The 24,019-nt window shown below is 37.3% G+C and overlaps 1 protein-coding gene across 1 annotated transcript in view; it reads right to left on the bottom strand.

Annotated features, from left to right (window-relative positions):
• The window catches only part of MIPEP (mitochondrial intermediate peptidase), a 67,045-nt gene that overhangs the window by 31,320 nt on the left and 11,706 nt on the right, over positions 1 to 24,019 (bottom strand). Inside the window, exons 11-14 of the mRNA XM_057366729.1 lie at positions 10,249 to 10,402; positions 9,194 to 9,271; positions 7,977 to 8,181; positions 5,099 to 5,208 (exon numbers count right to left, since the gene is read on the bottom strand). Of these exons, the coding sequence (XP_057222712.1) occupies positions 5,099 to 5,208; positions 7,977 to 8,181; positions 9,194 to 9,271; positions 10,249 to 10,402 (547 nt within the window). The remainder of the gene's footprint in view (positions 1 to 5,098; positions 5,209 to 7,976; positions 8,182 to 9,193; positions 9,272 to 10,248; positions 10,403 to 24,019) is intronic.

Genomic DNA, 24,019 nt, shown 5'->3' with positions numbered 1-24,019 from the left:
CATCCTCTCACACAAGTAAGGCACACCCTTCAATGCCTCTTCATCTTGGAACTAAGTACATCTGGGTTTGCAATAACACAGTTTCAACAAGGAAACCTACAGAATTTTGCATAGATGTTGTCAGGCACAAAACCTGTCGTCTCAGTTTGAGACAATGTTTTCAGAGAAAAATGTTACAGAGTAAATGTTTCCTCTGAAGTGAAAAATTTGATAATTTTTTTCCACCAATATGAAATAGATGTTTGGGCAAAAGTGAAGAGAAAAAAATAAAGTAGTTTATTAACAAAACACAGTGCCCACAGGACACAGATAAAAAGTAACTGTTAGATATTTAAAACTCAGGAACRCATGCAGCTCCCTCYCCCCACAGCCGCTCGGCCTAGTGGTGCRCAGAAAAGATGGCAGCTCCTGTCCCCGGGAAAAAAGGAACGAAAGAAAAAAACCCACATGGCCGCTCCAGCAACAGTGGAAAAAAAAACTGATTATAGTCCTTTTCCTCACTATGGATGAAACAGAGGGCTCAGTGTGTTTTTCTGTCACCAGCTTGGCTTCTTCTGGAGTCCGGGACGAGACAGAGCGGAACAGCTTCTCCCCGCTGGCCGCCGAATTGCTCCAGAAGAAAAAAAAATCACACAGGTCGGAGAAAAGGGTGGCGGTCCAAGGAGAGCTGTCTGCCCAAGCTACAAACCCGAGCTAGCTAAACGGCAACAATGTAACTCCTCTRCACTCAGCGAGCAAGGACTCCCACAGCACCCAGCCGAGCTCCAAAAGCCCCACAGCCCCGGCTTTCAAACTGCCGGCGCAGCACCTGCCCCTTCTTCGGGTTGGATTTAAAGGCACAGACACCTTTTGRGTCTACAAGCCGACAGAATACATGAATACAGGACTGGCACTGCATCAACCCAAGACACCTATCAGCAAGTTTCAGCAGCTTTTGGAGGCTTTCTTTTCCTAACAAAGCAGTACAACATGGAATTAAAGATTTTTTTCTAGGGGCACCTGTATGTTGGATACAACAAAGTATGAGAAAACCGGGTGGAAATTCTTAAACTGTAATTTATGAGTGTTTAAAAAGCTGAACAGGCAAAAGCTTAGCAACAGCAAATAYATATGTTTTACAAAGTTATCATTTAAGAATGTTAAAGCCAAGAGTTATCCTACCAGTAAGGACCAACGAACCCTTTCAGCTTAATGATTTCGATTTTATATTTCATCTGTGTTAAATGACATTATGAGGAAGTTCTAGGGACCAAGTAAAATACAAGTAATTTTACCAAGAGACTGCAAGAAAATTCTGTTAACTTTTTTTGTAGCCATATAAATGTCAAACAAACAATGTCAATCTACTGTGCCTTGAAGAGCAAGCTCTATTGTTTGAGCAGATTAAATCAACAAGAAAGTACAAGTCATTCTTATGACTTCACCTGTTAACAAAAAGACAAAGAATATTTATGTCTTTTTTTTAATCTATCAGTGTTATTAACCTGGCCAAAAGACTGTGTTGTTATCATAATTCACAAGCCAAGCAGAATCTGGCAGCAGAAAAACAGGGCCAAAATGAAATTAAACTGAAACAATTTAAACTGATAAAGAGATCACTTATTTTTTTCCAAAACACCCTTGGGATTTTAATAKTTAAGATTTCAAGGAAGCAAAATTTGACTCCATAGGGTTTTTCAAATATCMTGACTCCTTTTCAAGTTATGTTTCTGTGAATGTCATGCACACAGATATGCTGAGGTCTTGAACTGCAACATGTACCATTTCAGGCAATAGAAACAGCCCCTTAATAAACAGCTGGGTGAACTAAAAAAAGGCACCAGCATTATTATTTTACTTCTCCTGAAAGAAGAGCTCTCTGATAAAACCAGAATAAAACTGCCATCCTCCTTCTAAAAAAGACTTCACAGAGCTTCAGCTAAAACTATGTCAATTGAACAACCATTCAATTATTTAAAGTAAACACTACATGCTTTACTTTGAGGTACACTTTTCCATCCTTCTCTATTAAGTAACTTTAAGATCTTAAAATTAATTTTTCAGCATGTTTTTCATGATGGTTAAAAGAACAGAATTCCCTGGGTCGCAAARCATGCTTAACTCCTTACTGTTGTGCAGTAACTGCAACACATTACAACTGTTTACTATCTGTGGTTTACTCTTGTAATCATGCTAATACAAWACTGTCTTTGTCATTCCACCTCTGTGAAAAATGAACTCAATTCAAATTTGAACAGCTGAAACACTGGCTTCGTTCAAGAGAGCCTCCAAATACACACAAGCTTAAAATTACTTACCTCAGACCYACCACATATCTGTGCACTTTACAAATGAAATTAAACAATCACAGTCATACAGAATTATACCCATGCACCATGTCTGCTTAAGCATTGTAAAGCCATTTTGGTATGGCTTGACTTCCTGAGCTTACCTGACTAATTCAATTTTAGTAACAGATTATCAGCTCTCTCTATTCATTCGCTTTATCTGAAAGATTTTTTGGTGTGAGTCATCTTTCAGATGAAAGGAAAACTAGGCTTGCTATTTTCTTGAAACAAATAGATTTGTACTGGCCAGCTTTTTCAACTAAGTTCAAAAGACCTGCTCCTTCTGACAGAAGAACTCGCAAGCATTGTCACTCCTCAGTATTCAAAAGCACAACTTTTCAAAGAGGCCGAGATAAGCTCTCTAAAAACTTCAAGATAATTTGGACCAGATCCTCATGATTGACACCTAAATGCATTCTCATCTTAGAAGGTCGGCCCATCAATTTCTTTTTCTGCTTCTGAAATAGAGTTTTTAACAGTTCATGTGTTAATAACCAAAACACCTCTTTCCCCTTCTCTTCCCACAGGCATAAGCACTGATCCTATGTGCACATCCTCAAAGAYGAGTCCTTCTACAACCGGCTTTTATATAGCAATGGCAAATATAAACTGAGACTATGGTGACAAGTTCTTCTGATGCAATTATGTGCAGTAGGACTATTAAAAATCCTGAAATCTACATGCAAAATGTAGAGCGTAGATATAGCAATGTCAAAAGAATACTTTGTCAAATTATCTGCATTGCCTCTGACGCAAACTGCGTCAGTAGAGAGTCCTCCTTCTGTCAACATACAGCAGAGCTCTGTTGGTGTAGTTGTTGCAAAAAAGATCTTTCTAACACAGAAAAGCTCAGTCTCTTATTTCATAAGAAGAACATTAATGGAAGTTCTCATAAGAAACAACATTTGGATTTAATAGTTTCACAATTTTCACATTTTAATCTTTTCATACATCTTCCCTACTTCTCCTTGAAAGAGAGGCAAAGTGTTTCAAATAAGAAACTGGAGAAACAGAAAAAAAGTTTGAATTTCCTAACTGCAAAACAACAAAAGAGAAATTAAGAGAAAAAACAGAAAAAATAAGCCCCAAAAASATCCTTGTGAAGTTGTAAGATAAATAGGATTTTTCCACTCAAAGTACTTTTTAACACATACACAACAGAAAAAGTAATTGCTAAAACAATCACTAAATTTCAAGAACAGAAAAGATTATTTCAATCTATTTGTATTTAAATGACAGACACAGAAATCAGATATCAGATTCTTRTAATCAGTTTAGATGAACTGACATAAGCAAAAGCAGATTTATATATGTTGGATGATGGCTTAAAACTCCATTCTAATGTTTCTAAAAAGCAATTAAAAGGAAGCCATGTAAGCTCTCAAGAGCCACAGAAAAATTTCAGGCTCTTCTTCTCATCTTCCAGCATAATCCATTCTTAGCCCCTTCAAGACTGAATTTCTACATCAAACCTCTCTCAATTGCTCTCTGAAGAGGGAAGATTTCACCACCAATAAAGGGAAGAAGTTTATGRAAATGCCAAATGGGACACAGCGTCTGGTTCTTAGCTTTTGCACTGAAGCTAAACATGGTTTAGATTTGTTAAGTCATTTTGAAAATACAAAGCCATAAATAAAGTTCCACAAATCTCTTCCATGTTTTAGTGAGATTCCTTCTCTGAACTCATACACAATTATTTAACTCCATGCTGTTTAAACACTACATGAACTTCATAGAGAACATTAGAAAGCAGTATTTCTGTATGTGGGCTCAAGCATAGAAATGATAACACTCCTGAACCGAGTACGTTTAACTCCCAGGTTTCAAAGATACTTTCTTAGTGCAATCAATTCCGCAGAAATGACTGCTCTGTTGAAAAAAAACCCCAAAAAATTTACACAGCAAATTTTTCAGACAGTATCTATTAAAATAGAACTTAAGCAACATATTTTCCTAACTGTTCAATGGAGGAAAATATAATTCTACTTCCATAATATTGAAATACACTGAATGCTTAGTATTGGATTTAAGCTCCAATTAAGTGTTACACTACACAATTTAGGAGGAATTTTTGAAATGTCTGTATAAATAGAAATAATTTTCTATTGCCATGTCTTAAAGCAACCACCAAAAGTCACCTTGCTCCAAAGAGCACTGTTTTCTAAATACCCTGCAGAAAGCAGATCTTTGCAATAGACTGATATAGAATAACTTGATGCAAAAAAAGACAAGAGTTTTAATGCAGATATTCACAACTGACAGCATCTACCTAATCCTAATACAATCCTAGAGAGCAGTATGTTTTTCATCACAAAATACTTCAATCACTGCCATACACTGAGCTAAAAATGGGAATTTTTAAACACTTCAGATCATTTCCATTTATACCCATGATTTGCTACCTAAGCTTTATTTTAAGAGAGACTTTAGAGAGTTCAATGACAAATCCTATTTTTGTTATAACTTACCTGTGACTATATTAAAGGATTCCAAACAACCTGATTCACACAGYAGTTGTTCACCAACTATACTTTGTGGGGAAAAAAAGGCTGAAAGCTTTACATTTAACCTCGGATAAATTACATTTATCTTTTTTTGCAATGACAATATTAATATTTTTTCTCAATAACTGGAATTATAATACCAAAATAATTTTATCCACTGTTCACTTCTGCTTTAAACATTATTATTAAGTAACACATGCAAATATGATTCTTTTCCTAAATACATTTATTCTTATTTTCAGTATTTTACATACTATTTTTCYCTACCTGTCCTGTTTTATAGTGCCTTGCAAACTGGTTAACCACGCGATAGTCATTTGCAAAGTACTCCATCAGAATTGAGGGAACTTCAGCAAAATCAGTAGGACATCTGGTTCCTARGGGTAGAAAAATTATACACATTAGCATTTGCTATTTCCATTAACACAAAGAGTTAACTCTTCCCAAAAGATTTTGCAAYTTCAAGTTTGGACTTTTGGTGAACTTTAATGTTCTTTCATTTATTAAGTCAATATTTTATTTCCATCATTGTACATACTGCCAGAAAACCTTCATTATAATCCTACACATTTTACTATAAATCACAAAGTAAAACAAAATATTTGAACAGCTGGGTGAGGCACCTTATAAAGCTCTGGATCACACCCTTTTTAAACTAAACCAGACTGCAGCCAAACTGGCCCTACATGAAACATCAAATCTTTTTAAGTGTCTTAAACCAAAATTAAACTACAATGTAAATAAAACTCRGCCTTAATCCCATTCACAATTACGATTTTTAGCTTCCATCTGTTTGCTGAGCTTACTTATGCTTTATATTAACCTTGCTTTATAATACCAAGTCATTCATTCAAGGAATACTCTTGCAGAATGAAGACATGTTCTACGTAAGTGCAATGGGATAACAGCTGTTAAAAACAGCATATTTTCAAAAAGCACTTTCCCAAAAACCTTATTTTAATYTTTATCAGCATCTTACCCAATAGAAGCTATTGAAAAGTGTAACACATAACCAAATCAAAGCTGAATTTCTAATTTCTATATTAAAGTTAGCAATGTAAAAGTTGTTGCTGTCATAGTAGAGTCACTGGGTCATCACCCCTATCCCTATCTGCCAGAGACAATGTCAACATTCAGAATTAGACTTAAATCCCAGTATGCATTTACTATTTTTCCAAAACTAGTTTTTAAAATCACTTATTTGACYTGTACAAACCTTTCTGTAATTTTAAACCTTAATTTCTAATCTGTTTATACWCAATGATTCAGATTAATACAGCTCTCAGATTTCTCACATTTATTTTTACCTACTGAATCGAGAGAAACTATATTCTCTCTTAGCCCTCATTATCCAAAGACATGATAAAGTCTAAGAAACTATCCATTCTAGTTCTCTTGGTACCTGCTGCAGTTTGCATTCACCTTCAGAGTAGAGAAACAAAACTATGCCCGAACACTGCATGAGGTTTCATCAGTACCCTTACCATTCTARTACTTACTAGCTACGATGCAATTTCACATCACATTCGACCCTTTCACAGACACACTAACTATATGTAGCTCTGCACTGACACATAAAACTGTGATTCTGTTTGTCTATCGCTGCTGAAAAAGACATTTGATAGCAAAAATTCTCCTGGTATTCTGAAAATGCATGATCTGCACTGTGTAGTTCTGAATCACAGAAAAATAAGGTAAGATAGAGCAGGAAAGATGTCAAACATTCACCTCATGTCAAATAGAATGTCAAATTTTTTGTTCGCACAATAGCCTGTAGTCATCTTGTTTTCATACTTTACCACCCTAGTGTTCCATGAGAGCAGACAGCCCCTAACAGACACCCCTGGGACAAGCCCTTTGATTGTTCCACATTCCAAATCCTAAAAAAAAAAAGATTCTCTGCAGAAACACCACCATTGACCTCCAACCTCCAYTGCTGCTTTTGCAATGCTAGGTCTGCAGTGAAATCCTCTGGGATGCAGGACTGCTTGGAGCTAAGGCAACACAGAAACCATACAAAGGGACTCCTGGAAAGCCTGAGCCTCAAAATTAGCCRTTTCCTGCCCTTCCAAGAGTTGGACATGAAAACACACATGATTCAGCAGAGGAGAAGAGGAGAAGTCCTGCCAAAGCAGCTATTTTGGGCATATAAGTATTCCTGGAGCTCAAGATGAGTGAGGCTATATGAGTGGAAGGAGTGGGGGAGCGTCCTTAGCTGTCCCAAGGATCATACAGAGCTTATATTGAAAGAGTTATGCAGAGATCATCTGTTTTAACAATATCCAGCAGTGACGTACTCCCAAACAGCTCAGTCAATTTTAGTTTTAAATGGAAGACCTAAAGAATATTTTGCCGCTGGATGCAAATGTATCTATTGGTAAAACATTAACTGTACCATGGACACCCCTTTGTATCACTGGCACAATCCAAAAATGGTAAAACACACAAAAAATTCTTCAGGCAAGTAAGTTATAATCTCATCTGTTTAGTTAGGGTTTCTTTTAATTAGTGAATGTCTAGTGCACTTGAGAYTTCCAGCACACTATTATAGAAAAGAAAATACCAAGCTATCCACAGTTAAAAAAAAATTYGTGCCAAGCAGCCTTAGCCAGCACAGGTCTTTCACCTGTTTGCCACAACTGCTGAAGTTTATAAAACCAGAGACCTGTCAGCCAATACACTCATGGCTCTTTGCAAGATCTAAGTGACTAATTTTCCTTCATTCAATTTCCTCAGTAATTTCCAACCCAAGAGGCATTGTGCTTTTTCACTAGGTACAACCTATTTTCAACCCTCCAACTATTCCTATTATAATAAACTCCACATAAAGCAAACTTGCAAGAGTGGATACCACCAATAGAATAAAGAACAGTACATAAAGAAGAGATAAAAAAATTCCTAATTCTTATTAGAAGAAGAACATTCTTGGTTGTTTGATTGAGTTTTAGATAATATCTGAGCATCTGATACTGTATTCTCAAATMATCAGAGGTATAGAACTATTGACAGGACTCAACCATTTTGGGTTCATACTCTTTTTCTTCTTTTTTTTGTTCTATTTCTTTCTCTTTTTTTAACCTGCTCCTTTCTTCTGGAAATTAAACATTTGACTACAACAAAAAAATCACTATTAAAACTTTCTTACCAGTGACGTGTTGGTACCGTGTTCTTCCCAGCATAGAATGCATAGCATGTCCCATTTCATGGAAGAGATTCTCCATCATGCCAGGACTTAGTAGTGTTGGTGCACCTCTTGCTGAATTGGGAAGGCTCAGCATAAGAACAACTACAGGTAGCTGGTACTCTCCATTTTCCTTTAGCCTGCCTCCTCGAACTGTAAAGTGGCAATCCTTTCAAAGGTAAAAGCAGACATGGACAGCCAATGTCATTATATCAATGATATTAAAACGATGATTAAATTAAACTGTCAAATCAAATCTGAAAGTCATATATATACTCAAAGTCACACAAGTAGAATTCAATGATTGTTAACACTGTAGTTCAATAGCAGCACTGTTTCTCCATCTTTATTATGTGCTTCAAAATTCATAAGGAAATTACTTTGCTCCATAGAGGAAAGACACTGTTGCTCTTAAAAAATAAAACTATTTCTTTATGTTTTAGAATTATCAAAACCTCTCATTTTTTTTTCTAAAAATACCACTAGTGCTAAGAAATTTACTGGTGCGTCAAATCCATAATGTATAGATTAAGGTCTCTCCTCAGTCTTCAGCAGCAACTACTTTATAAAATATACCATACAGCACTACTAGTATATTGTGAAATACTAGCAAAATGGAATTATACATTCAAATAATATAGATTTAAAATTTGTCCACTCACTACCTCACTAAAGGTGGTAATTTCCAGATGCTTCTACTGAGTGAAGTGTCTACTGTACTGCATCCTATAGTAAATATATGGCCGCTAGGTAGTGGGTGAGCCACAACAGTTAGAACCATCCAGAGTTTTAAAAATAATTTAGAACAAAAGTTAGCTGTCAATATGAGCTTTCACCTTAGAGAGTGTGAATATTGAAGTGTTTCTACTTGTAAACAGTAGGCCAGAAAATCAGTGTTTAAATATCTACCATTTCCCTAAACAGAATTCTATGACGTTTCACAGTGCTTGTTACTTGGTACTCAGAGTCTGAGTTCAGCCCACTGGGTGATGTTTTTTTAAATGAAAGGTTACAAAAAAAAATCTTACCTAAACCCATACATGAAATTACAGACTTTCCCTGTTTAAATTTATTGTAAAGGGAGGCAAGTTTACTGAACTTACATTGAATGCAAACAGCACTAATGCCACAGTCATTACTTATATAAAACCCAAGCTGAAGTCAGCTCAGAAATGTTGTACCTGATGTGGTTTATCAGGTCGCTGGAAGAAGTCACAATAGATGTATCCCAGCAAACCTTCACTTTCATGAACAACAGCCTGAAGATAAAAAGAGTATAATTTTCACAGTGAAACCACTGATAACATGTAAATTGAAGACATAATATTTAAATCTCAAGATTCATAATGAAYAAAAGACAAATGAACTGAAAATAATTAATGTAAAATCTGCTCACAATTTTAATTGAMAAAATATATGGGTAAAATTCACAGCTTGTCTCTCAAACTACAGACATTATCTGCATTTCACTCAAAACTAGTCACAGATTAGCATTAAAAGTACTGTCTGTGTTAAAAAAACACTATCTGTAGCCCTCAAAAAGGGCTGATTTACCTGACAAAGAGGGGCTGACAAAAAAGGAGCTGATTTACCACAGAAATAAAAACAGAAAGGAGTAATTATAAATTGACCCTCAGTATATAAAGAACAGCATCTCTTGCTGAAGGCTGAAGGTAGAAAAGGAGTGAAGAAGATATGGCAGTGAATAAATGTAGGGAAGACAAYAGAGGAACTTGGGAACCTGATGAGTAAGTTATTGCCCAAGTTTTTATTTCTACCCTCCCCTAAAGAGAAGGCAGAAAAATAAAAGACATAAAAAACAATCTCAAAGTAGAGATGACATACAGAGTGAAAAATATGAGGCAAAGACACATGACTGTGTAGGTGACACACAGCAAYAGCATTCTAGTCATCTACAAATGGAAACTAAATAAACTAAACAGGGCTCATTATGAAAGGTATAACAATAATCTCCAAATAGAGAAACTGTATCGGGTGCAGGCATCCTTGACACAGAGCTGTTATTAAGACCATAAAATACCAAACATCCAAAAGGCACTTAAAGAGACAATAAAGCCCTTGAAGCCTAACTTCAATTAAAATTAGACAACTATCTTGTGCTTTTGCTGGATATCCAAGTAATTTTTTTTTATAAAGTTTGATTCATGGCTCATAGGAACACACTACCTTTTTTATCTCCCATTTGGTTTCRGATGCTGGGAACAAGAATACTTACCAACTTTCGAACATCTTCAGACCAAATCTCTCCTCTCTTTGTCTGCTCAGCATAGAGGGAGACTCCTAGGAGCTGACTGAACAAAGAATTCAAACCTTCCATGCATGCTCCAAGAGAGAAAAATGGGCAGTACAAGCCAGGATCGATGTTGTACCTAAGGAAAYACAAGAAACCCAAACCAGTCAGTCAGTAGAGCTACACAAACTATAGTACTCACCTTCAAGCCACACAATGTCACAAAATACACTAGTTGAGCCCCAAAGCCCTTAGTGAGCACGTTTGGCTTCATTTTCCAAAYTGTGAAACTAAGTCATAGTCACAGTGCTTTGCAGTATCTTAGTTTTTCTTATATTTAAATTTGGACACAAAATTCAACAGATGTTGACTACGACTTTCAGAAATGTGGTGAACATGTAGCCCAAACAGAGCACGGCAACACAATGGGTGGCCAAGCTTTGGCTTTTGACCCACAAGAGGCCACTGGCACTCAAGAGCCTTTCCCATGCCAAGGCTGCACCATGTGACTGATCAGAAAAATAAGCTGGCTTTGGCTGTGGTGTAAGCCAAATCCTCAACTAGGGCAGGAAACCAACTGGTAAGCACTGCTGACTCTGCATTCTTGTCTTTCACTGCAGCACTAGAAACACCAAGTACACACAATCACCTCCCACRCAAAAATCACACCTCAATCTCTGGGGACTCTCTTGAACCATGTAGAAATTACCTAAYAGCTGCGAGCCACCTGAAAATTTTAGTATGTGACTGATTTTAAACACAGCCAAGGTTCCTGAGCCTAACCTCAACCAGCTGTAACACAGAAGACACTTACAGGGAGGAAGACACCATACATCTGCATGCATGCATGCACGTATATAAACAGAATGAACAAAAAATTCAAAAAGTATTTCAGAGATGTATGCAGTCTATAAAAGTGCTCAAACTCCCTGAGGCTCTGACCCTAAAAAGTAAACACACAAGTGTATCAAGCAATAAATGCTTTGCAAATGTACACCTTTCACAAGCAGATCAGCACCACGCRGCACCATTCTTGAGACAACAGCTTRTAGTTGTCTGTGCACCCCAAAAGGCAAAAAATGCTCTTCCCTCATTTCACATACAAAGCCCAAGTGTTATTTATACCATTTTCTGGGGTCTCAGAGTAAAGAATGTTTAGAGAATCAGTCGCTGAAATTTAAACATGCATCAGCTAGACTACAATAGCTGGACACCAAAKATGAGAACCATGCTATTTTAAGTCTGTGATCAAAAGGCTTAGTTACAGACCAGCTCTGAAAGAGCCAGTCCCTACCCACTCACCCAGCCTTCCTTCCTTCCCACTCCCACACAGAGAGGACCTGAAAATGAAGCCCACTGGGGATACTGCATTTGCCAAATGCTCCTTACAACTGCAGCTCCAATTCACTGACAGGTATCACTGAGCTGCGAGGCACACCAGAGTGGGGTTACTCCTCCAAGCTACAATATGGTAAGGTACAAGATTTTGCCTATTTTCACACCACAAATGCAAGAAACTAAAGCCAGTGTATTCCATTCTACTTTTACCTATACTAGAACATCGAAAATAAAGCAGATTTTGCGTCTACCATACTGACACACTTCTTCAAGATCTTCACACCTAAATTCACACACTGCAGGCTTCCATATGAATGTTTTCCTTCCTACTCAAAAAGTCATTACACTGAAGAAATAAGCATGACATAAACCACTTTAGAACAAGTTAGATAAAAAGACTGAAAGCAAGTTTCTAAAAGAAAGCAGAAGAGATGAGTTAATTTTCATATAAGCCACATAAATTTGGAGTACAAAGGACGCTGATTGATATCCAGAGCTCACCCCTTCAAAGTACAGAATTACAGGGTATGTGTGAATAGCCTAAGAATTTTTAAGTCAGTAATTCTTAAGAATTACAATGCCCTAAACAGTGGCACTTTTTGGAAAGCTTTAGCAGGTAAATCTCAGATGTCTCCAYAGTTTTATAGAATTGCCCAGTGATTGCCTCCTCCCCAGATCATTACCATGAAACACACCACTAAGAGCTTCAGACCTCCCAATTCTGCTCTGAAGCTCTCCCTGTATACAGGCTACAAGACRTGTTAAAATGACCCTTCTTTAGGCAGCAAATCATAACAACCTCTGTAACAGTTTAGAACTTGTTTGTGTCATGTCACTTTAAAATCTTTTACTATCATCCTACATGTCACTATGAATACTAAGMTGAGTTTTCCATTTGTAATTTAAATAATTGCTTCTTTAATATATGGCTACAAAAGTACTATCTCAATACACACTACAGACAAGCTCAAGTGAGTTCATTGCACAATGGCTCTTTGCAGGGCTTTTCTGCTGAGTGCATTTAATCAGTCCTGCCAAAGTCATGCATATGTGCAAAGCCTGCAAACCCCTTCTCCCCTCAGATATCCAATGTTCCTATGCCATTTCTCCTCTGCCTGGAGGAAGGGAGGGGGAGAAGAGAGGCAAATGTATGAGGTATTTAATTAAAGAACCCATACGATAYCATATTACAAACACACGCTTCAGTAAATAAACATTTACTACACTACTACACTACCAACAGCTCACATTCATAACAAAATATCAAATTTTCACAGCTGCAGGAAATTAAAACAYGTGACTCCTAACTGTGAGTTCAGCTGCAGTATAAGAGAACATGAAAATTATAAGAAATTACAGAATAGCACCCTTAAAAACACTTCATGAAATTAAATCACTTTTATACAAGAAACAAGAAAAATCAAACGATTTCTAGAGACTGCTCAAAACTTTCTAAGGAGCAGAATTTTTTTTGATGCACCAGCTAATCCTAGAAACCATTTTCAAGTACATGAAAACATGAAAGTCACCAGGAGCAGTCAAAATAGATTTACCAAAGGCAAGTCATGTTTAACWAATTTGATACGATGAAATATTATATATTATTTATTATATTTCAGTCTTATATGATGAAATAACTGGYCTGGCAGAAAGGGGRAGAGCAGTGGATGTCACCTCCTTGCACATCAGTGAGGCCTTTGACRCTGYCTCCTMTAAGATYCTCGCAGAGCAGCTGTTGATGGATGGGCACACAGGAGGTGGACTGAAAMMTGGCTGAATAGAAGAGCCCAGAKAGAGGTGACCARTGCCAAAATGACTGCTTGGAGGCCAGGGACCAGCAGTGTGCTCCAGGGGGCAGGACTGGGCCCAGTCCAGTTTAACATCACCATTCATGATCTGGATGATAAGGTGCTGCACCTGGGGAGAACAACCCCAGGCACCAGTATATGCTGGGGGCACCCAGMAAGAAAGGAGTGTTGTAGACAGTGACCTGGAGGTCCTGGTGGRCACCAAGTTCAACATGAGCCAGCCTTCTTGCCACAAAGAAKGTGAACAGCACCCTGGCTGCATYAGGAAGAGCGTGGCCAGCTGGCTGAGGGGGGTGATCCTTCTACTCTCCTCAGTACTGGGGAAGCCATGCCTTGAGTGCTGCATCCAGTGCTGGGCTCCTCTGGAAAAGAGAGACATGGCCATACTGYTCAGCCTGGAAAAGGCTCAGAGGATCTTAATTAGGAGTATAAACTCCCAAAGGGAGGGCACAAAGAAGACACAACCAGGGTCTTCTCAGCGCTGTCCAGGGACAGGACCAGCAGCAATGAACACAGAATGAAATATGAGACATTCCAATTGAACATGAGGAAACATTTTTTCCCAGTGASGAGGAGCAACCAGTGGCAGAGTTTATCCCTAGAGGCTATGGAGCCTCACTACCTGGAGATACCAAAAAGCTGCCTGGACACAATTCTGGACACCCAGCTCTTGGGGATGCTGCTTTAGCATSGGTTTGGACCAGATGATCTCCAGAGCAAAGTTCCAACCTCAACTGTTCTGTGAAGATGCCATATGGAGCCTAGGACTAAGAACACACAGCTGCAGTAGGAGATAGATTCCAGCATTATCATTATTAYTCCAGGACATCAGTCTGTAATAGTTTTATCCTTTGAAAAAAGCATGATATTTATCTACCCACACACAAAACAGCAGCAACAGACTATAATGCCTTAAGGCAGACTCCCCAGAGGAACAAGCCCCCTACTCTAATGTTTGAAGATGTCACAATCTTGACATTTTGAGTTCAATGAGGTCCTGACTAAACAACCACTTGAATAGAAACTACACAAAGTTATGTCAGTCCCTTCTATGTCAGGATGAAATCTCTCCCACATTTAATGAAAGATGTGTGTTWAAGTTCTTTTTGCCAACAGAAAATTGAAAAAAGTATTGAAATACAACATTTTTTAATGCAGAATGCCAAAACACAAAAAAACATGTTTCTAGTTCTGATTTCAATTGTCCATTTCTCCATTGCCTATTATACCAGTGCGCAAAAAAAGACCAAAGCTGAAAATACCAAAAAATCCTCAAATATCACTAGTATCTTATGCCACAAACCAAATACTTAAATTASTTTTAGATGCACCTGGCAGCAGTCTGTGGAGATTATTACACCTTGAGTTACCTGGCATCCACTGTTAGTTTGTTTGCTAGCCAGTGCAATGTCCTAAAAATTATAGAGAAAGGGGTTAAAATCCATAATACAGAGTAATTATCACAATCAGATGATCATAACCAATAATACTTCAAAATGAATATTAGGCACTGAAAAAAAACCTACTCCTCCAAGAAATGTGTAACACATGTTCAAAAATCTTTGTCTAATACCAGTCTATACCCACTGAACAGTAATCAAACCAGACACCAAAACACAGACTGAATTCCCAAGTTTTGAATTTGGTCCTACATCATACATGAACTCCATTTTCACAAATTAAGTAAGATCAACTGCAACTGAAGAAAGCCTAACCCCAAACTTGCACTGATTCCAGGAAAACTTTCTCTTTGGGCATACTTACAAACAGCAATTAGCCAAAACCTCAGCTATCTGAAACTGATRTCCTAGAACCAAAACCTCAGTTCCTGAAATTATTATTAATAGATGATCTTGCTTTTCAGTGGCAAGAGCAAGCATATGACTGACACTTTTCTGAGCCCCCATCTTCAAGATTTAATGCTACTCACTGCAAAATAAAAGGTGTAACACTAGGTAAGATWAGAGGACAATGGGGAAAAGGGAAGAAATTGAAAGATTTGAACCTTTCCCAAAAATAAAAATACTCAATGAACAAAACAGGAAATCCTGCAATCTCTACTAGACCTCTAAAACTTAAATCTGGCAGATGGGTGTGGGTAGAAAAGTATTTGGAAGAGTTTACAAATTGCATGTTCTCTTGCTGAAGATTCTTGGTTGATTTCAGGCACTCAAGTGGTAGCAGTCGTTAGCTACTTCATTGTTTCCAGATGASAAGAAAAAAAGCATCTGTTAGTTAGCAAATGATTACCCAATCTCAGTTACTGAGAGCTTCATCGTTAGTGTTACTGCAAGAAAACACTTCCCAGGCACAGTATTTTGGCATTCAAATTCATACCAATTTAAAAACATGGTAGCTCARCTTCCTGGCAGCAATGAGGACTGTTACTGTGACCACAATCCAAATCTGTCTTCTCTCAGCCCTTTGAACAATAATTCTCATGCTGTTAAAGGGTCTCAGGTTGTATCTTCAAAACATGCTCTGACTCGGGCCAAATTTTCTAAAAGACCACATAAAAYTCTGAGATGAAGACTTTTCTCAATACAGTCCTTTAGCATTTTAAATTGCCTAGTAACAAAGATAGAACTTGTCTGTGTAGGATACAGAGCCTTTTTGAGGGCTGATCCAAGACTGTAAAATTAATTTCTTCTGAAGCTAAAGGGAAAATTCAAAGTTCCCCATCTTCTATCCCAGGTGTATGGTGCTTCTTTGATCATTTTTTCTCAAATGTGAAATCAAGTGTATTTGTAAATGCAGACTAAAGCCTCCTGACAAAACCCTACCAAAACTAAGACATTCCTGCCTTGGTAGGGTGTTGGACTAKATGATCTCCAGAAGTCTCTTTCAASCCTAACAATTTTGTGATTGTGCAATTCCACTGCGCATTACTTCTCAATTGACAGAGCAGAAGGACAACAACTTCAGTTAATGAATTAACGGATACTAACTGACTCTACATAAAAAGGAGCAGTATTYCCAAAGTGCTATCGCTTAGCTTATACCTGAAATGCTAACTAGTCAGAGCAATCTTTAAAATGTACATGTTAATAACTGCTGATGACCCCAGTGTGCATATAATTATTTTTATTATACTCCATATTAAAGCAGAAACTATTCTAAGACTCACTTTATGCACAATTTTCAAGCTGTTACCAATTGTGTGCTTGCATAGTTGCACAGCTTTGTGCATTCTATTTAAAACAAAGAGAAAAAAAAATCAAATAAAACTGCAAGAAGCAGTTGCTTTAATATAAGCACTCTTTGGCAAGCTGTCTCTACATTTATTCAGACAAGTTACAATTTTATCACCAACAGGAAGTGCATTCAAGTATTTTTGGGAAAAGAAGTCAGAAAGGAAATTATCATGACCCATACTGAACTACAGTAACAGGCACTCTGCTACCAGTAAAATTTCTGCTAAGGGTTACTGCTGCTAGCAAGAAAGGTTAGTGTTCTGTAGACAGATAGCTAAAACCCGCATTGGAACCAACTGGAGCTCCATTTAGTGACAACAACCACTGCAAAGAAATGCTGGAAGACAGGTTTCCTTTTATGCTGTAGTTTGCAGCCTCAGTAAAGCAGACAGACAGAATTCAGCAGGAAGGACAATGCACATGGCATAGTAACATCACTAGCAAAACATTGTACTGCTGTGTCCAAAGCTGGCAAACACAAGGAAACATGGTTACAACACTTGCTAAGGAAGAAAAACAATTCAGGGCAGCTAAACAAGCCAGGGCAAGAATTAAAGAYCCTGTCTGGATACCCTTTTGCTTAAAATGTGAGCTCTGGGTCTTAGGATGTCTGTATCACAAGAGAAGGGCACACACAAATATTGTAACACTTTCAACTTAAGGTACCAGTTAGAGGTAACTGGCAGAAATCTAGAGCTCACCTATGAGATCTTGCTTCTTTGTGGAACTTACACTTCCCTGACTGGAYTGCCTGTTGTCTTCACCCAAAAGGGTGAAGAGCACAGTGCTTTCTATGGGAATATGCYTTTGAAAATGCAGGTGAAAGAGATGGATCTCAGATGGTGTTCTGATGATTCACAACAGTACTCTGCAGAGAACTATGTACTCCAGTCAAAAAGACTTCTTACCATGTAACATTTCTTCTAGTGTATCTAAGAGGGAAAAAAAAAACAAAAACAAGTGTAGACTGATTTTTCATATTTGTAATCTGCACTGCTACAAAAAGGTTTTCTCAACTACCCTTGAACTTGAGCGCATAAATTTTCTTAAGCCATTACATGAAACTTWAAGGATCTGAACGTAGTTCTGGAAGAACAGGAAAAGGAAATATCAAAACTTCTATCCCTTACAGACATATACACACCCACCAGAAAACACTACTACTAATCTAAGAGAGGACTTCCTGAAATCACGGATTTAGTACATGCCTACATTTTAATTTTTTTTTAAAGTTTTGATGTAGGAAATAGAACATTTATGTTAAAAAAAAAAACAAGTGGACACCAATACACAAATCACAAATAGTAACAAATATATGAACTCTTCTACAGYGGAAAAGAGTATTTTCCTGTGTGCCAAACTTTCAGTTAAGCTGCTTTGATTTAAAAAAAAAACACAAAAATCAAGATTTAGAGGTCCCTTTCATTGTAATAATGGAACTTAAACTGTTTCTCCTGTAGAATTGTGTAATTCTCATGCTTATACATTGAAAACTGCAAGACTGAAACACACAAACCTGAACATAATAGGTTTGCTCTGTATTCATTTGGCATATYCCAGTTATTTAATTCACTCTGAACATCTGATTTCAAACACTAAAGCATTTCTATTTACAACAAARCCCAGGAAAGAATGAAAATTTTCTTATATACTTCATGTCAGGATGTGAGCTCAGAAACTTTACAAAAAGAAATCTCAGGACCCTCCTAAAGAAAGCAAAAGTACCAAAGAAAACTGTAGTTTCTTTAATGTAAATTCCTGGGTTTTGTGAAAGGATAAATTATATTTAAGAAATTCAGACAYTTTACTTTTACAGTATGCAACCCAAGAGCATTTTTAAGAGAAGCAAAGCAGCCAAATCAATTAAAAAAAMMAWTWWWAAAAAAAGTTAACCAACACAATGAGGCTTGGTTATTCTTCAAGAACAGCAGGCTTCAAACAAAAAGGCTGTGCCCCTGTGAAGAACAAAGATGCAGTATATGATTATAAATAATTATTTCTAAGCTTGCATGACTTCCCAGAGTCTAAATAAAAGGCAGACTTCTAAAATCACTTTCATTTAAGCTGTATCTTTGGAAGGAAACTAAGACTGTTTTGTGCAACATGACTCATCTATTCTATTAAGAATGCCTCTTATAAAATTGGACATTCGGGATATTTGAATCAGGATCACTGTCCTTCAGAACACAAGCGTTCAGATTCTTTAACAATTGCAAATTAGCTGCCAAGCAAAAATTCTTATCRGTGGCTGTTAAATGTAATCCCTGACTTTTCTGGGGTTTTTTTTGAGAAAAATTATTATCTTGTTGACATCCACAAAAATATGGAAGACTAAGTTAACTATCTCTAATAAAACAGATCCTGTCAAAACTTTCAAAGAAACTTGAAAAGATCTTGTTAGTGAAGATAAAAGTGAGATGAACCCCTCAGGTTAACTTAAAGAGATCAAGACAAGGAAAACCCCTTCCAATTTTCATTACAAGCCAGAATATGAAACTTAATTCTTTACCCAAAGGGAGACTCTTATCCATGATTTATAGAAGACTCTGGATTTATTTAAAATAACAACAATAATAATAATAATAAAAAGCCTTTGTACTCTCATCAGCCATAAAGCAGCACCTGTATTTTACATTCCTTTTTTCTTTCTGTTAATTGTACTGACTAGAGTATTTGGGAGGAGGTCAAAGGGTAATTCAGAATATTGGTATCAACACTGTACACTTACAGATTTGACTCAGTTTTCAAATTAACAATTAGTTTTCAAATCAACACTTTCTTTGTTCTTCCACAATGTTTTGAATAAAAACTAATTCCTGAAAATTGAATTCTGCTTCACAGCAATCCTTTTCAATAACTTCAGGTTATCCTCCAACAAGCTTAATYCACCAGCTTTAGTGACTGGTGAGTTACAGTGGACTTTCTATACCTACATTAGTTGATTTAATAGAAGGCATGCCTTCACTTCTGGATAGTTTGTTATAGAAAGTTTTCCTTCTCTCTGAGCACTCTGACTGAAACATTTCCTAGTTACATTTTGCATTCATTTTCCACTTCAGCTTTCAAATTGAACAGAGTGACCGTTTTCTCATGTTCCACAAAGTGTCTGGACTATTCTTCCACATGGCATTCCCAAGAGAGAACAGTCTTTCACAAAACTAAAAATAATTCAACAAAAAGTAGCCATGAACAAGTTCTTTTACCAGTAACTCATAAACCTCAATATTAGTTGCAGCTTTTAGAAACTTGAGAAACATCCGGTCACATTTTTATACCTTGGTATTGAACYGACCACTCCACAAAAACTTAAAAGTGGTGCCCACCTTCCCCTGAAGCCAGCAACCTATATACAGCCCCAACAAGAAAGCAGGTGATTGGTTTCTAATTTCTGTTAAACTGGCACCCCAAGAACCAAAATGCCTCCCCCTGTCATGGTGGCTTCTCTTTCCTACACTTCAGGAAACTGACTTATTTTTGCACTGATCTGTCATCCTCATGGCTGATATCATTTCTTTCCGCAGTACCAAAGAAAGGGACTAGCACGGAATCAATACTCTGCAAACACAATCCCAGGTGAATAAAATCTGGGACATTTTGGCAAAAATCCTAACAGTGAATTATAGCCAGTGAAGTCAAACCAGCCTGGCAAAAACCGCAGCTTAAAGAAAGAGCAGTCAGTAGCAACTACACTAAGCTCTCCGCTGACGGTTCTCAACAACAGTCCTGTACCTCTGTCAGAAGTGACTAAGCAGAGTCAATCCCACTTCAAGGTAGAGAGCTGACCTGAAAGTGTCTCTCACAGCATTTTGGGGGTGATTTTCTTCTGCATTTTTTTCTCTGACCTGGAAGAAGTCAGCAGGATGACCATATCTTTGCAAGATCAGGGCCTCGAGAATTACAGCTGCATTTACTGAGAAATAATGGGAATTAATTAATATTTGGGTACTCATCTGCACTAAAACTCAACATTATTATTTTTATAATATACATATTAGACATCTTCTTACTTGTTAGACGCTGAAGCATGTTCTGGCATTCACTGGTTTATTACCTTTAGCCTGCCAAAATTCTTGAGGTTCTCCTAATTACTCTATCTTCTTTTAAGATACTACTACCATGAATTTTAGATTTTTGTCTCCTGTTTCTCTTAAAAGTACATTTATAATGACATGTATTTTCCCTGCCTCTTAAACTACAGCGACAAAATCATTACACTATCTTAAAGTGTAGGTTTAATGCCAGAGAGGCTACTTAACACAGTCTGGGGAGAAAAAAAAGGGAAAATATCCTATTCCCACCAATGGGAGGCTTACGCTTTTGAAGTAAGATCAAGTTTCCACAGAAAAGACTTGGTGAAAGCTGACAGAAACAAAATTGCTGTGGCTGAGTTTAGACAGAACAACCGCAAATCTGTGGCTTGAGTCAGGAGCGCCTCCTGCTGTTCAAGGAACAGAACAGCAGCAACAGTCGGTAACAGCTGTGGAACAGTGACAATCAAACCAACAAGATGTGACAGCAAATGGCCTCAAAACTCTACAGTCCAAACGCATGTGGACATCCTGCATCCTTCACAAGTAAATGTCGACCTTTAAAAACTACTTTTAGAAATCTAATGAAGGATTTGTTTCCTTAATCCTGTTACAGTAAAGAATAAATGTGTAAGATAAAATATAGAAATATATTTAAAATATACAGCATGCTGCAAATATAGAATAGACACATTAAAAATACGTCATGAGTCTCAGTATCATTCGAGATGTAGCTGGTCAAAATCTGGAGGATTAAAGAGGAATGGCTGTATAGACCAAACTAAGAAACAGTGAACATTTTCCAGCAGAGACACAGCCCCATCTAATATTTCTTGCACCCCCTAGTGYTGCATGTGTGACACACTAGAAATTGCTGAGTTACTTAATCAAGAACTAAACCCCTGTAGTCTCTTTCTTTATACCTCGGTTTGTAAAGATAATCTGCATCTTATGTACCTGACAATACCTAGGAAACTATGGGTCTGTACATCAGCTGGAGTCACAGTGACAACAATAGTCCAACAGGAAGATCCAAAAGCACACATTTACTGCCCTTTCAACAAAAATGTTYTACTAAGCAGAACAGAAGAGAAATTCCTAATGCAAAAATCCACCACACAAACTACTACTGAGTCCCAAAACATGACAGACAAATACATAAGCCATGCTCTAGGCACAGCACTATTACAAATACAACCATGGTGTTTCTGTAAAAAACATAAAGCTAAAGTACATTTCTTCCAAAAGAGAGAAACCCTTTGGGAAAAAGAAAAAAAAAACAAACCACGAAACCAAAAAACACCAAAAATAGAATGTGAGTAATGCATGACAGTTAAAATGCATCATTTTTAAAAATCGTATTTTGTCAGTCCATGATGGAAAAATGCCAAATAAAATAGAAGTAAAAAATAAATTCCTTATTGAGCTTATCAATAAAGAAAATGATACGTGGTACATTTTTTTAAAAAGCATTAAATCACGTTCCCACGGGAAAAAAAACAACCAACCAACCAAMGAAAACATCACTTTTCCTTAGATACATAATTTAATACTACAAGGTAATTGGCTTGGTTAGGAAGAGAGTAACAACAAATAACCAAAAGTCAAACCCCAGTCATGTATGAAGCTTTGTGTGACAGGCACAGGTCACATCTTCCACTCGCAAAAGTGCTGAACTCAACATATCACAGCATCCTCAGGGCATTCAAGCAGGGATATGGTCACACAGAGATAAGTACAAGCACAAGACAAAAGATAGTAGGTTCCCATTTGGGAAACAAGGCATTTAGGGCACCGACATGAAAGGTATATTCCCATCCTCTGGTTGTTGTATGAATACTTTGAGTCCTGCCTAGATTCAGTCATAAAGCACAGTCYTTGACACTATGCAGTGGAGAAGGAAGTTTTACTTTTCAGAGCTGATTATCCAGTATCCAGTACCCAGTTAAACACCTACAATATGGGCAGAATGACTGTAAAGCCTTGTTCAGTCAGATTAAAAATTTTTGCCAAAGACAGACAACTATCCAAAAAACAGGACCATGAAAGTAACACTCTTGTTTTAAAGCAAAGTAATTCTGCACACAAGGGAAAACTGTTTTTTCTACCCTTTCTTGTAGATGTTTGTCTGGATACCTGCCAGAAAAAAATATTCCTGCCCAAGCTGGAGGGAGAAAAACATTGGGCACCAATCCTGCATTGTAATCAGAGAGGCCCTACATTGATTCAGAAGAGTTTTCACAGTGATCCAACTTCCAGACTTGATGCCAGAATACAAAAAAATAGCAAAGGTTCACTGCCCATGTCTGGGTCTGTTTTACCTGCAGCTCTCCCTTCACAAAGCTACCATGCAATTCCTAAAATAACTTTATGGRTTCCCTTACAAAGCCCAGAAGGAATGTGAAAAAGAGCAGAATAATCCATTTGTGATCATCACCAACTCAATTATGAGATGGTTGGCTTTATGAGGAGATCTAAGGACAGTAGGACCAGCAAGACTAAGGACAATCAGCATCAGAAGACACTCCTCCAGGAGAAGCAAAAATACAATGCCTGCTACATCTAATGCTCTAACCTCATGGCACATACAAATTCTGAAAACAACCAGGTCAGCTGCTGGCAATCCCTCCATGCCATGCCATACTACCATAGCTTTGTGATCCAGASTAAACTACAATTTGAATCAGATACATCCAGTCTGTATTTGTTTAAAAAACAAAGAACTCTAAATCTGCAGTGAAGGAAGATTTTTTCTAAATCCCCTTGTGAGAGCAGCACAACTTTCAATTATCATTTCCAACAGAAACCCAAAAGATCACTGCTGCTGATCTAATAAAGGCRACATGCAAGGGCACACATCTTTCAGAGCTGACATCTCATTTTGTGCAAAGATCTTGCGCACTATTTCAGTCTGTAAAGGATTTATTTCCCAAGAAATAAATCCTTTGCAAGAAAGGTAAGAATGAATTCTATTCATAAGCAGCAGAGATTTACTGAAGAAGTTGCTATTTCAAGTGTGCTGAAGAAGATGAAGTTGCACATTCGATAAGAAGCACAATGAAGTTAAAATATGAAGAGGGGTTAATTGCATTCAGTATTCAAAATTTATTTTTAAACAGTACTACCGCCCAGCTATGAACTAAAAACAAAACAAGAATAAGGGTTTTCTATCTGTTCTGAAACGGCTTTATCCTCTTACCTTCAAAGAGGGTCAATACTTCCCTGCAAAACACTACACGAGCCAAAAACTTCTACAGCAGTAACTATAAAATATTACAAACAACAGTCCCACCAGATAATATTTATTTTTTTCATATTCAGGTACACCTTTAGAGAAAGAAATCCTGTTTGTATCAAGGACTTTCTTTGTCCATATTACAAGGACGCT

Source organism: Malurus melanocephalus, unplaced genomic scaffold, assembly GCF_030028575.1.
Source record: "Malurus melanocephalus ecotype Western Australia unplaced genomic scaffold, MMel_1.1 scaffold_70, whole genome shotgun sequence".
Classification (NCBI taxonomy): Eukaryota; Metazoa; Chordata; class Aves; order Passeriformes; family Maluridae; genus Malurus; species Malurus melanocephalus.
The sequence above is the reverse complement of the archived record's forward strand: the minus strand, read 5'-3'. Positions and strand labels throughout refer to the sequence as shown.